This window comes from Saimiri boliviensis, chromosome 8 (genome assembly GCF_048565385.1).
Source record: "Saimiri boliviensis isolate mSaiBol1 chromosome 8, mSaiBol1.pri, whole genome shotgun sequence".
In the NCBI taxonomy this organism is placed as follows: Eukaryota; Metazoa; Chordata; class Mammalia; order Primates; family Cebidae; genus Saimiri; species Saimiri boliviensis.
The window spans coordinates 31,660,069-31,674,746 of NC_133456.1; the positions used below are offsets into that span (position 1 = coordinate 31,660,069).

Here is a 14,678-nt window from a genome sequence, read left to right on the forward strand (position 1 = left end):
AGCAGCTGCAGAACAGTAAGGGTTGCTACCAGTTTCTTCTTCTGCTATCTTTGTTCCAGAAGGATATCCACCGAATGTCAGTCTGAGCTCTCCTTTGTGAGGTGACTCTTCGGGTATACGGGGGTCAGGAAGCTCCTTAAGGAGACAGTCTGTCCTTTATAGGAGCTCAGGTGCTGAGCTGTGAGCTCTGTTGTTCATTCAGAGCTGCTGTGTGATTTCCCGTGCGGTGACCCACTGCGCCAGCTGAAACAGTGGCACTGAGATTCATAGCGCTTTCCTGCCTGGGAATCTCCTGGCCTGGCTCACTGTCGCGGTCCCCGTTTTAAATCAACTGAATGGGTGACTCTGCCTTCCCGGAGCTCCATTCACCAGCTAAAAGGGCACCCAGTCCCTTGTATTTTGCATTGAGAACCGCTGTGCCTGGGCGTTGGCAAAACAGCCGCGCCAGCCAAAACAGACTGGCGACCTGTGGGGCTCCTCTGCCTGAGAATCTCCTGGTCTGTGGGCAATAAAAATCCGTCTGGAAATGCGGCGTCCACTCTCTGCACTTTCACTGGGAGCTGCAATCCTGAGCTACTCTTAGTTGGCCATCTTGGATCTCTCTCTCTCTGTTGTTTTTTTTACTTTTTAGTAGCCCTTGTGACTGATGTGAGCTGGTATGTCATTGTGGTTTTGAATTACATTTCTCTGATGATTAGCGATATGAAGCATTTTTTCATCTGTTGGCCACTTCTCTGTCTTTAGAGAAGTGTCTGTTCATGTCTTCTGCCCATTTTTTTTTTTAAATGCGTTATTTGTTTTTGTGTTTTGCTTGTTGATTTAAGTTTCTTATAGATTCTGGGTAGTAGAACTTTGTCAGATGCATAGTTTGTGACTGTTTTCTCTCATTCTGTAAGTTTTCTGTTTATTCTGTTGATAGCTTGTTTTGCTATGCAGAAGCTCTTTAATTAGGTTTCACCAATTTTTGTTTTTATTTCAGTTGCTTTTGAGGACTTAGTCATAGATTCTTTCTCAAGGCCAATGTCCAGAATAGTGTTTCACAGGTTTTCTTGAAGGATTTTTATAGTTTGAGGTCTTACATTTAAATTTTTAGTCTGTCTTGAGTCACTTTTTGTATATGGTGAAAGATAGGGGTCCAGTTTCATTCTTTAGCATGTGATTAGCCAGCAATCCCAGCACTATTTACTGAATAGGGAATACTTTCCGCATTGCTTATTTTTGTCAACTCTGACAAAGATCAGATGGCTTTAAGTGTGTGGCTTTATTTCTGGGTTCTCTGTTCTGTTCCATTGGTCCATGAATCTGTTTTCATACCAATATGATGCTATTTTGGTTAATGTAGCCTTATAGTATAGCTAGAAGTTAGGTAATGTGATGCCTCTGGCTTTCTCCTTTTTGCTTAGGATTGCTTTTATTATATGGGCTCTTTTTTGGTTCCATATGAATTTTAGAAGAGTTTTTTCTAGTTTTTTGGAAAATGACATTGGTAGTTTGATGGGAATAGCATTGAATCTGTAGATTGTTTGGGGCACTATGGCCGTTTTAAGGATATTGATTCTTCCAATCCATGAGCATGGAATGCTTTTCCATTTGTGTCATCTATGATTTCTCTTAGCAGTGTTTTGTAGTTCTCCGTGTAGAGATCTTTCACCTCCTTGGTTAGATGTATTCCTCGGTAGTTTATTTTATTTTTTTTTTGTTGCTATTGTAAATAGGATTGTGTTCTTGATTTGGCTCTCAGCTTGAACATTACTGGTGTATAGAAATGCTACTTACTTTGCTTTTTGTTTGTTTTGTTTTTTGAGATGGAATTTTGCTCTTACCACTCAGGCTGGAGTGCAGTGGCACATCTCAGCTCACTGCAACCCCTACATCCCGGGTTCAAATGATTCTCCTGCCTCAGCCTCCTGAGTAGCTGGGATTACAGATGTCCGCTACCATGCCTGGCTGATTTTTTGTATTTTTAGTAGAGACGGGGTTTCACCGTGTTGGATAGGCTGGTCTCGAACTCTTGACCTCATGATCCGCACGCCTCAGCCTCAGGTAATGCAGAAGTTCCAAGACCAATTACCCACATAGGGCCTGATTACATTCCAACAGAGGAAGAATGGAGACTCTTCGCAGAATGCAGTGATGAAAGCTTCTGGTTCAGATCTGTGCCTTTGGCTGCAACAAGTAGGTTGATCACTCAAGTATTAATTAGTGAAGGAATACTTTCAAGTCATCCCAAATATGGTTCAATCCCTAAACTTATATTTGCTCGTATCATGGGATACTTTGCTGGAAAACTTTCTTATGTGAAAACTTGCCAAGAGAAATTCAGGAACCTTGAAAATTCCCCCCTTGGAGAAGCTTTACAATTGGCACAAGCACGACGACGATCTTCACCACCTGGGCACTATTATCAGAAATTAAAATATGACTCAAATGTGAGTGGTCACTCATCTTTTGGGACATCCCCAGCAGCAGACAACATAGAAATGCTTCCTCATTATGAGCCAATTCCATTCAGTTCTTCTGTGAATGAATCTGCTCCCACTGGTATTACTGATCATATTGTCCAAGGACCTGATCCCAACCTTGAAGAAAGTCCTAAAAGAAAAAAATTTACATATGAGGAATTAAGGAATAAGAACAGAGAGACATATGAAGTATCTTTAACACAAAAAACTGACCCCTCAGTCAGGCCTATGCATGAAAGAGTGCCAAAAAAAGAAGTCAAAGTAAACAAATATAGAGATATTTGGGATGAGTGAAAAATTACATCATTGGACCTACTGAAGAAGTTTCAATATCCAGCTTCATCTAGGTGGTCATGAATACCTGCATGCTTTGAGCTCAGCAGCAGTCTTCATAAACACATTTAAAACAAAATCCTGGGTTTTTTGTGGTTTGACTTCTGTGGTGTTTTTAAAAAACACAGATTTTTAGTGTTAATGTTGTGTAAATGTACTTACCTTGGGGATTCATTTGAATGATGATATTATACCATGATTGTATACAGTTTGTGAAATTGTTACAAGGGCAAAGATACTCTTATAAAACCATCAAGAGATTACAGTGCTCTAGAATCAGCATATATGAATATAAATGATAGCTGCATGTTGAGTTGGGGTGAAGGGAAGCAAACATAATTTTTAAGTGTGAACCTTTACATCAAGAAATTATTAAAAAGCTTTGTTTCTCCAGTATCTGCTGTATTATCTTAATGTTTGTGACAAATTAAAGGAACATGCAAAAAAAAAAAAAATCATATGTTGATTTAGTATCCTGAAACTTTACTAAAGTCATTTAACAGTTCCAGAATCCTTTGTCTTTAGGGCTTTGTAAGTATAGAATCATATCATCTGCACAGAAAGATAGTTTTACTACTTCTTTTTCTATTTGGATGCCATTTATTTCTTTCTCTTGCCTGATTGCTCTGGCTAGCACTTCTGGTACTGTGTTGAATAGGAGTGGTGAGAGTGGGCATTCTTGTCTTGTTCCAGGTCTCAAGGAGAATGCTTCCAATTTTTGCCCATTCAGAATAACATTGATATTCTTTTTATTAAGTTGAATTACCGTGATACGGGTAGATTAAATCAAGGATTTTTTTTTAAGTTGTCAAAAAGTCTGTTTAACTTTCAAAACTTATTTATAGCCTTGTGATCTTACAAGACCTTGATATATATTATACAACTCAAAAAAATTCAGGTTTCTTTTTTTTTTTTTTTTTTTTTGAGACGGAGTTTCGCTCTTGTTACCCAGGCTGGAGTGCAATGGCGCGATCTCGGCTCACCGCAACCTCCGCCTCCTGGGTTCAGGCAATTCTCCTGCCTCAGCCTCCTGAGTAGCTGGGATTACAGGCACGCACCACCATGCCCAGCTAATTTTTTGTATTTTAGTAGAGACGGGGTTTCACCATGTTGACCTGGATGGTCTCGATCTCTTGACCTCGTGATCCACCCGCCTCGGCCTCCCAAAGTGCTGGGATTACAGGCTTGAGCCACCGTGCCCGGCTCAGGTTTCTTTTTTATAGTACAATCAGTGTAGTTTAAGAAAGTAACTTTTTTTGGCCAGGGATGGTGGCTTACAGCTGTAATCCCAGCACTTTGGGAGGCTGATATGGGCGGATCACGAGGTCAGGAGTTCCAGACCAGCCTGGCCAACGTGGTGAAACTCTATCTCTACTGAAAATACAAAAAAAAAAAGTTAGCTAGATGTGGTGATGGGCACCTGTAATCCCAGCTACTCAGGAGGCTGAGGCAGGAGAATCACTTGAAACTGGAAGGCAGAGGTTGCAGTGAGCCGAGATCGCAGCCACTGCACTCCAGCCTGGGCAACAAGAGCGAAACCCCGTCTCAAAAAAAAAAGAAAGTGACTTTTTAAAAAGTTACTTTGTAAAAACTCTTTCTTGTTTTCTATCCTTAACATTGGATAGATCATTTTAGGGAGTCAGTGACACATGTTTATATCTCTGTCTACCACTGACAAATTGTGACCTTGAGACCTCTGTCAGCCTTAGGTTTTTCAAGTGTAAAATAGGGTAATATATCTGTAAAATTCAGATGACCAAAGAAAATTGATATATCTAGCACACTGCTCTTATCTGCTATATGCTTAACAAATATTTGTTCTTTGTTCTCTTTCTCACTAGCAATACTTTTTGAAAGGAAAACTTAATTCCGCTAAACTCGTATCAGGTGATTATGATCAGTTTGCTCTCCTCATGACCTCAGCAAAAGGAAATCTGAATAGCCACCTGCAGTGAACACCTTTTGGGCTTTATTTTTTGCCTGGGTTCATTGTGTAATAAGATACCTCTTTGTCCTTTTAAGTGTTCATCTTCTTTGGCCCCCATGATATCACTGTCTTTGGGACCTTGTCTAACTCCTTGTACTTCTATCTTAGCCTTCTGGTTAAATTTATCTTTTTCTGTATATTTGTATGCCCATCTTTAGCACTGTTCTCTGGTTTGCCTGTTATATACTGTCACAACCACCTAGCACTTATACCCCAATTACTACCAAAACAGTTCTTCTAGCTTCAAAGTTTCTTCTGAGTAGTATATCTAATGTCCACCACTTGGTGGAGAGCTCCTCCTGGTTCATCCTGAATGTTTGGTCTCAAATATTATTTTTTTCTTCCAGATCTACTCCTTCATGCCTAATATCATCAAGATTTTTTACAACTACTGAAATTGTTTACTTTCCAGCCACATTCAACAACCAGATTCTTTAATGCCACCTCCTAAAATTTGTTTGCCACTGATAAGATTTATATTCCTTTCCAGCTCTATTTCTTGTAATAACCTTTGAAAAGATACTCCTTCTGGGTCTGTTTTTCTCATGTCTAAAAATATCTGTACTAGATCAAGGGATAGTACAGTAGGGCCCAGGGGCCAAACACAGTCTGCTACCCATTTTTGTAAATAAACTTTTGTTTGTAATTGTTTTTATGCTGCAGATTTGAGTAGTGACAGAGACTTCGTGTCCCACAAGCCTTAAATATTTACTGTCTGGCCCTTTCCAGAAAAAGTTAACTGACCCCTAACCAGAAAATCCCCCATCTAGTTTCCATTTTTTAAAAATGTGTTTTTTTGTGACCACTCATGATCAAGTCTAGGGATAGTAGGCATTTTAAATTGCTCCATAATGTTTTATTTTAATTGATTTATCATTAGAAGTCACCAACAGAAATAATCACTTTTTTAAAATATTTCAAGAACCTTGTCATAATAAAATATTCTTCAGTGTTTCAAATTTGAGAGCTTTTTGAATTTTTAGTATTTTTTTAATGTGTTGTAAATCCCACTGTTAGTCACCCTAATGAGAACTTGGTCTTAAGGTTTAAAAAACAGTAAGAACAAGAGTAGAAAAATTGATGGTAGTTGAATGTTTAACAAAAGAAATTAAACATAGGACATCCTGTAATGTTAGGATCTCTGTTTCCCCCTCTAATAGCCTTTGTGATTCAAAGTCATGTAGTGGTAAGTGGATGAATAGGATTTTCATTGCCGTTTTGTGCTGACAGGTTTTTTTAGTTAATTGTTTTTTTAAATAATTTATAGTGAATACATCAACAATAATTCAATTTATACTTTGGTAGTTAAAGCATCTTAAAAGTCACTGATAACTGTATTTTGAAGGTAAAGAATACAGCTAGTTAAAATTCTGACCACTGATTGTAAGTATAATTAAACCTTTTTTTAAGCAGTGGGGAACCCAGGTAAAATAAATGCAAAGCAACATCAAAACTGGTGGTAAAAGTGTATACATTTTTATAAAGGAATGAGTTGCAGACGAAAAAATGTACTTTTTAAATGTTGTCACTATTCATCAAAGCAGATTATTTCCCATAATGATACAGTTTTTCCCACATCCATTTTCTGGCATATATTAAAGGAGGATTCAAGGTATATATATAAAAAAAATACTTAGATAAAAATTGTGAATATCACACCTTACCCCGTATGCTGATGTGTATTGATATCTGCAAGTTATTTTGAAATGTATCAAAAAAATTGGTGGATTGATGTATGGATAGAGAGTTGGATATGTGATGAACCAAAAACAGTAAAATGTTAGTTGTAGAATATGGATAGTGGATATAGGGGATTGGTGTTCACTGTAAAACTTTCACATTTTTTGTTTGAAATTTTTCTTAACGTGATATCAGATAAAATGTTTAGATCTAAGTGGCTGTGAGATCGTGAATTTAGGGAGAAGGATGTGAGAGTGAGTACACAAATACAGTGTACCTTAAATAAATAATTAAAAGTTTATATGTTAAGCATATCTTGTGTATAAGCACATACTTCTCAACTATTTTACTGTGTATTTCACAGATTCGCTTCCATTGGGAGTATTCTTAGGTTATAAATAAAAATAAAAATAAAACACAAGAATTGTGAAACTTTCACTTCAAGGAACATCCTGACTTTTACATTATACATTGTAACTCTATTAGTCCATTTTCATGCTGCTGATGAAGACATACCCAAGACTGGGTAATTTAGTAAGGAAAAAAGATTTAATTGACTTACAGTTCCACATGGCTGGGGAGGCCTCACAATCATGGTGGAAGGCAAGGAGGAACAAAGTCATGTCTTACATAGATGGCAGCAGTCAAAATACGAAAGCTTGTCTTATACAGGGTAACTCCTTTATAAAACCGTCAGATCTCATGAGATTTATTCACTATCATGAGAACAACATGGGGCAAACTGCCCCCATGATTCAGTTATCTCCCATTGGGTCCCTCCCACAACATGAGGGAAATACGGGAGCTACAATTCAAAATGATATTTGGGTGGGGACATAGCCAAACCATATCAGTAAACTCTTGAATAATCTCCTGTAGCCTCTAAAGGAAAGTTAGCTGAATGGTTGAGAAGAGAAGTCAATGTGATTTCTGTTCACACTGGAAATGGATGTGTTTGCTATGGACGTCACATAATTCTCATTTCTTTTGGTATTCTTACCAACTCATAGAGAGTTAGTGCTCTCTATGTGTCTTATGTTAGCAAAATACTGAATACATAGAGGACGGCTATACAACAAATAGTGATTCAAGAGTAGGGATTTCTGAAGTATCATTTTGGTTATTTTGAAATATAATGAAAAAGTATAAACAAATATATTGTTTTAACTACAATAGTAAAGATTCATGTAACTACAACTCATATTAAGAATTAGACCTAGAATAATTAACTTTTGCCACATCCCAGTCACATCCCCTTTTTCCACATCCTCTTTGTTAAACTAGATAATCTGTACTTGATTTTAATGATGAGTATTCTTACATTTTTATTTAGTTTTACAGTTTTACTGTGTAAATTAATTGCCTCATAAACTATTGTTTAGTGTTGTCTGATTTTGAACTTTATATAAGGCAGTCATATTGTGTGCATTCATTGTGGAGTAAAAGCTCACCACTGTGTTTGTGAGATTCATTCATAAAGGTATATGTAGCTCTGGTTTAGTCTTCTCCATTGCTAGTTAGTATACTATTCTGTGACTATGCCACAGTTTATTTGTTAATTCTACTGGTGGATTTTTGCTTTTGTTGGCAATTTTTTTTTATTATGAACAATGTTACTTTAGAGGTATAAGAATTTCTCTATTAGGGTATATAGCTTAAAATGGAAATCAGTAGGTTGTAGGGTCACTGAAGGTATGTATTTATAAACACTCATTTATGTCATTGCTGTTGATGTTTGTTTTAAGTACTCAAAAGAATCCAATATAGTTGCATGTTGTGGGGACAGAATTATTGATAAGCTTATTAGTACTACTCTCTCATTCTTCACTCTTCACCCTCTCACCAGGTACATGTATACAGATACACAGACACATGCACATATCCCCAGAACATTGTTAGGAATAGAAGTTAGAATAAGTGTTATAATTTAGACTGTTTTTACAGTCACCTTTTTATTTTCTTTCTAATAACATAAGGAGTTTGCTCAGAAATTACCTTATAAACAGTTAAAGATCAGTTTATTTTTAACTTGATTCCTTTTTGATTTATATCAATGAATAATTCTGTAGCTCAGAATATCCTTCAATCTATCTTACCCAAACTTAATGTATTCTAACAGTTAAAATAGTTTCTGAAAGTTTTTATTGCAAGTGTAATTGGCATAAAAGAAACTACGCATAGAGACCACATCAAGATAAAAAGCTTCTGCACAGCAAACAGTTAACAGACTGAAGAGAGAGTTCACAAAATGGGACAAAATATTTGCAAATTATCCAACTGACAAATAACCAGAATATAGAAGGAGCTCCAACAGCTTTATAAGAAAAATATCTAATAATCTGATTTTGAAATGGACAAAAGTCCTGAATAGACACTGCTCAAAAGGATTCAAACAAATGGCAAACAGGTATATGAGAGGTGCTCAATATCATTGATCATCAGAGAAATGCAAATCAAAACTACAATGAGATATCATCTCACCCCAGATAAAATGGCTTTTATCCAACTGATGGGCAATATCAAATGCTAGTGAGGATGTGGAGAAAACAGAATCCTTGTATATTGTTGGTGGTGATGTAAATTAGTACAGCTTCCATGGAGAACAATTTGGAGGCTCCTAAAAAGAATTAAAAATAGAGCTGCCATACCATCTAGCAATCCCACTGCTAGGTATATATCCAAAAGAAAGAAAATCAGTATATTGAATAGATATCTGAACTCCTATGTTTACTGCAGCATTCTTCACAATAGCCAAGATTTGGAAGCAACGTAAGTGTTCATCAGCATGGACACTTCATGAATGGATAAAGAAAATGTGATACATACACTCATAAAGAATGAGATTCTGTTATTTGCAGCAACATAGATGGCATCAGAAATCATTGTGTTAAGGCAGGCACAGCAAGACAAACTTCGTAAGTTGTCAGTTATTTGTGAGAGCTAAAAATTAAAATAATGGAATTCATGGAGATGGAGTAGAATGATGGTTAGCAGAGTCGGGGAAGGATAGTTGAGGGGAAAGCAGGGATGGTTAATGGGTACAACACAATAGAAAGAACGAGTAAGATCTGCTATTTAATAGCACAGCAGGGTGACTCTACTCAATAATAATTTAATTAAATGTTGGAAAATACCTTTAAAAGTATAATTGGGTTGTTTATAACACAAAGGATAAATGTTTGAGGTGATGGGTACCACATTTACCCTGATGTGGTTATTATACATTGTATGCCTACATCAGAGTGTCTCATGTATTCCATAGATATATACTCCTCTATGTAACCACAGAAATTAAAAATTAAAAAATAAAAACTGCATTTATGGCCGGGTGCGGTGGCTCAAGCCTGTAATCCCAGCACTTTGGGAGGCCGAGGCGGGTGGATGATGAGGTCGAGAGATCGAGACCATCCTGGTCAACATGTGAAACCCCGTCTCTACTAAAAATACAAAAAAACTAGCTGGGCGTGGTGGCGCGTGCCTGTAATCCCAGCTACTTAGGAGGCTGAGGCAGGAGAATTGCCTGAGCCCAGGAGGCGGAGGTTGCGGTGAGCCGAGATCGCGCCATTGCACTCCAGCCTGGGTAACAAGAGCGAAACTCCGTCTCAAAAAAAAAAAAAAAAAAAAACAAAACTGCATTTATTTAAAGTATTCAACTTGATAAATTTTGCCATACATATACACCCATGGAACCAAGATAACGAACATTCATAATCCCAGTAGTTTCCTGGTGTCCCTTTGTAATCCTCCTTCTCAAAACTATAGATCTTCTGTCACTATAGATAGAAAATTTGCTAGAATTCCATATGAATGTGATTATACTTTAGGTACTCTTTTGGTCAGGCTTTTCTCACTCAGCATAATTATTTTTAGATTCATCCATGTTCTTTTTAAAGTACTGAGTAATATTTTAATGTATGGCTATGCACCATTTATTTATCTGTTGATGCCATTTTGGTTTGTTTCTGCTGTTTATCAGTTGCAAAAAATATGCTATGCATATTTGTGTACAAGTCTTTGTATGAACATATGCATTCTCTTAGGTAAGTACCTAGGAGTGAGAATCATAGGTTGTATTATATGTTTAACTTTTAAGAAACTTCCAAACAGTTTTCCAAGGTACTATACCATTTTACATTTCCACCAGCAGTGGTGAGAGCTTCAGTTGCTCTACATCCTTGCCAAAATTTGTTATACATGGTCAGTCTTTTTAATTTAGCCGCCTTATTGTGATATAGTGGTATCTTGTTTTAATTAGCATTTCCCTAATGATTAATGATGCCAAGCATCTTTTCTTGTGCTTATTTGCCATCTCTGTGGAATCTTTGGTGAAGTGTCTGTATATATCTTTTGCTGATTTGTATTGGTTTATCTTATTTTTTAATTATAAGAGTTCTTTATATATTCTAAATACAAGTCCTTTGCAGAATATGTTTTGCAGATGTTTTCCCTCAGTTCATGACTAGCCTTTTCATTTTCTTAAGAGTGTCTTTTAAAGAACAAACTTTTTAAAATTTGAATGAAGTTCTGAAAGTTTTAGCAGAGCCTAGAGAATTAGAACCAACATCAAAAACAGCAAATTCTCACTTTGCCCTGGATGGTTATGGAATTTTGCCCGATTATTCACTGGTTGCCACCACAAATCTAGTACTTACCATTGCATTCCTCTACTTCTGTGCAATTATTCTTGAACTGCAACTAGTTTAATATTTTGTTTAAACAAATTTGACTTATACAAGGTCCTGTAGTTATAAAGATGAGTAATACATGGCGTTTCTCTTCAAAGTCCTCATTTTTGGTATTTAATGTTTCTTCCTGTCATCAATCTTGTACAGCCAGGTTTATATACTTTCCTTTGTTCATTGCCTAGTTTAGCTCTAGAGACAATGAACTACTCAATATATTTTTGTTGTGTACTGTAATTATACTTTTTTGACACACAAATCCATGAGTTTATGATAGCAGGAAATCTCTTGTTCTTTGTATCCCCCAAAGGTCATAACATAGTTCCTTGCACACAAGGGACACTAAATATTCAACAACTGAATGAATTGATGGTTTTAAAATAAGGTTTGCCTGGTATATTGATAATACAGTTGACTGTCCATATCTTCAGGTTCTGCATCCACAGAATCAACCAACTGCAGATAAAAAATATTCAGAAAAAAAAATTAAAAATACATTAATAAAGAATAATATACAACTTAACACTACTGTTTACATAGGATTGATATTAAGTGTTATATATAAGTAACCTACAGATGATTTAAAGTGTATAGGAGGATATAAATAGATTATATACAAATAATATGCCATTTTATACAAGGGACTTGAACATCCATGGATTTTGGTATCCTCAGGTGGCTCCTGGAACAGTCTGGACGTCAAGGGACAGCTGGATAACCTTTGGCTATACTGAACTAAAAGAATAAAAAGTACTCTCAGATGTGATTATTGCAGTAGATAGTTTTTCTAGATAAAACAAAGATACCTGATTTTTACTTGAATATTTTTGAGTATGGTAATCTTTTTTTATTACCCAAATTTAACATTATTAATACCATAGAAGTCTGTCTATGGTAATATAGCATGAAATTGGTAGTCAGCTACAGATAAGAGGTTTCACAATGTTTGTTTGCCTTTGTCTGTTTCATGCTGCTATAACAGAATACCAAAGACTGGGTAATATATAAACAATAGAAATTTATTTGGTTCACTCTTCTAGAGACCGGAAAGTCTGATGTCAAAGTGCTGACATCTGGTGATGGCCTTCATGCTGTATCATCTCATGTTGGAAGGCAGAAAGTTAAGAGGGGGCCAAACATTTCTAATCAACCCACTCTTGAGATAACAAGCCTGCCTTCACTATAATGACATGAATCCATTCACAAGGGCAGAGCCATTACCTAATTACCACTTAAACATCCTACCTCTCAACACTGTTGAATTGGGTATTAAGATTTCAACACATGAGCTTTGGGAAAACATGTTCAAATCATGGCACTGCTCTTTTTAATTAGTTACATATTTTACTTAACCTGAGAAGTCCTTTTTTTCAGTGAAACCAATGCCTTAAACCATAGAGACTAAATTTGTAAATGTGTAGGATACTATGACAATAACTTGCTTTCTTTATCTAGGTCCTGGGAACTCCAACAAGGGAGCAAATCAGAGAAATGAATCCAAACTACACAGAATTTAAATTCCCTCAAATTAAGGCACATCCTTGGACTAAGGTGAGTCAGATTTTTTTTTAAAGCATACTAACCAATAGTTACCTAAAACAGGTTTCTTACTGTTTTTGTTAAACTATTTTGAGACCAGATTGTTGCATTGAATACAAGCAGTTTTGCATGTAAAGATACTTGTATAGATGTACTTGAGTGTTTCATTGACTTTATATAGTTTCACTCTCATTGATTTCCTGTAGACAGTTTCCAGCCTGGGTTTTTATTTGCAAGGTAAGGACAATATACTTATATCATTAAAGTACAGAATTTGATTTATGTGCAGGATCTCATATAAAATTTTGACAACCTAAAATTCAGAAGTTTATTTACATAGACGTGTATAGTTTAATATATAGCATATGATACACTTCAAACATTTTCTTTATTCTTTTAAACTATTAAAACATAGACCTTATTATAGATGACATTGTGTGTTTTTCTTCTCTTGTTTACTTTCCTACTGGCATTTTGGAAACAGGATTAAAAAGCAGGTGTAATCTTGCTGGGAGTATACATTAAAAACAATTGATATGTTAACTGATGTCACTAGCCTTTGAAAAAAACTAACCTTAACATTAGATGGAACCAGTTCTAAAGAGCACAATTGCTAATGTAGCAGGGAATTTTTTTTTTTTTTTGCTTTGGTAATTAATTGGAATGACTTAGGAGAGAGTTTATTAAAAAGTGTTTTCACCTCAGTTTGATTTGTGAGATTAAGTATGCAGAGAAAAAAATAAAATTTCTCCGTAGGGTTTATAAGTAGAGTAAATCTCTAGCTTCCTCATTTTACAAGTTCAAAAACTCTGACCAAAGATTCAAAGTGACTTACCGAAGATTACATGAATGGCTTGTGACAAAGCCAGGATTAAAATTCTGTGTGCACGTGTGTGTGTGTGTGTGTGTGTGTGTGTGTGTGTCATGGGTTACAAATGATCAACTTTTTAATATGTATTTCAAAGAGAGACTTTCTGTATTAAAATGTACATATAACAATTCATTTTATACTGTTAAGTTCATTTAGTTGGTTATAGATATAATTAGAGGTGAAATAATTTAGGGCTATAGGTGAAATAATTTACACTCTGTAGAATCAAAGTTTGTTTCTTTCTCTCTCTTTCTTGTTATGATTCCAGTTACGTTTTCTTCAAATTCTCGTAGTCTCATTATCTTCAGAAAATTCTCTTGTTACTAATTATTTATTTCCTATTTAGAATCAAAGACCTCAATAGTATTTTAGTGCCAGAATTATAGGTTGTAGCTTTTACTACAGACTGGCCAACAGATCACAATCTGGCCTCCCCTTTTTAAACGTTTATGGTAAGCACTAAAGAGTCTGTGATTCTAAAGTGTTCTTTGATCTTTGTATTCAAGGCTTATTTTAAATCTGAGTCAGAAGATATGCAGGGACTCTCACCTGGCTCTAAATCCAGAAAATCTCAGGTGGCCTATTTGGATTTAGGGGCATTACAGTTTCAGTCCACTATAGTTATTGCAAGTTAAATTATTTATAATAAGTGATTTGTAGTATACTATGACTTCACCCATGTTAAGGGAAAAACAACAAAGAGAATTCTGTTTTTTGAATAAATATAGGGAAATATTCCAAAATGCCAACAGTAGTTTGGGCAAGAAGAAAGTGCACAATTTTACTTTCTTTGTTCTACCTTTTTAAACTGTCATATTTTCTTTAATAATAATGTTATTTTTATGAGGAAAAGGAAAAAATTTTTTTGGTGTAATCTAAGTATTCATTACCTATTATCCTCTATATAGAGTATCTAACAAATATTATGCTGAAATTGAATTCATGAGATCCTATTTTACACTCATCATCCTCCTTTATTATTATTATTATTATTACTTTATCAAGACTGCCACTAATCCTCCTTTATCTAAGGTTTCAGTTATGCTTGATCAACCTCTGTCTGAAATAGGTGATATAGTACGATAAGATAGTTTGAGAGAGATACTACATTCACATAATTTTAT

At 35.6% G+C, this 14,678-nt stretch overlaps 1 protein-coding gene and 1 pseudogene across 3 annotated transcripts in view; both read left to right on the plus strand.

Moving 5' to 3' along the window:
- Nucleotides 1-14,678, plus strand: part of GSK3B (glycogen synthase kinase 3 beta) — a 234,256-nt gene that overhangs the window by 174,248 nt on the left and 45,330 nt on the right. For all 3 annotated transcript variants that reach the window (XM_003935408.4, XM_003935407.4, XM_074404309.1), the window contains exon 8: nucleotides 12,600-12,695. In XM_003935408.4, the coding sequence (XP_003935457.1) occupies nucleotides 12,600-12,695 (96 nt within the window). The remainder of the gene's footprint in view (nucleotides 1-12,599; nucleotides 12,696-14,678) is intronic.
- On the plus strand, nucleotides 2,016-3,704 carry LOC104652563 (OCIA domain-containing protein 1 pseudogene; annotated as a pseudogene).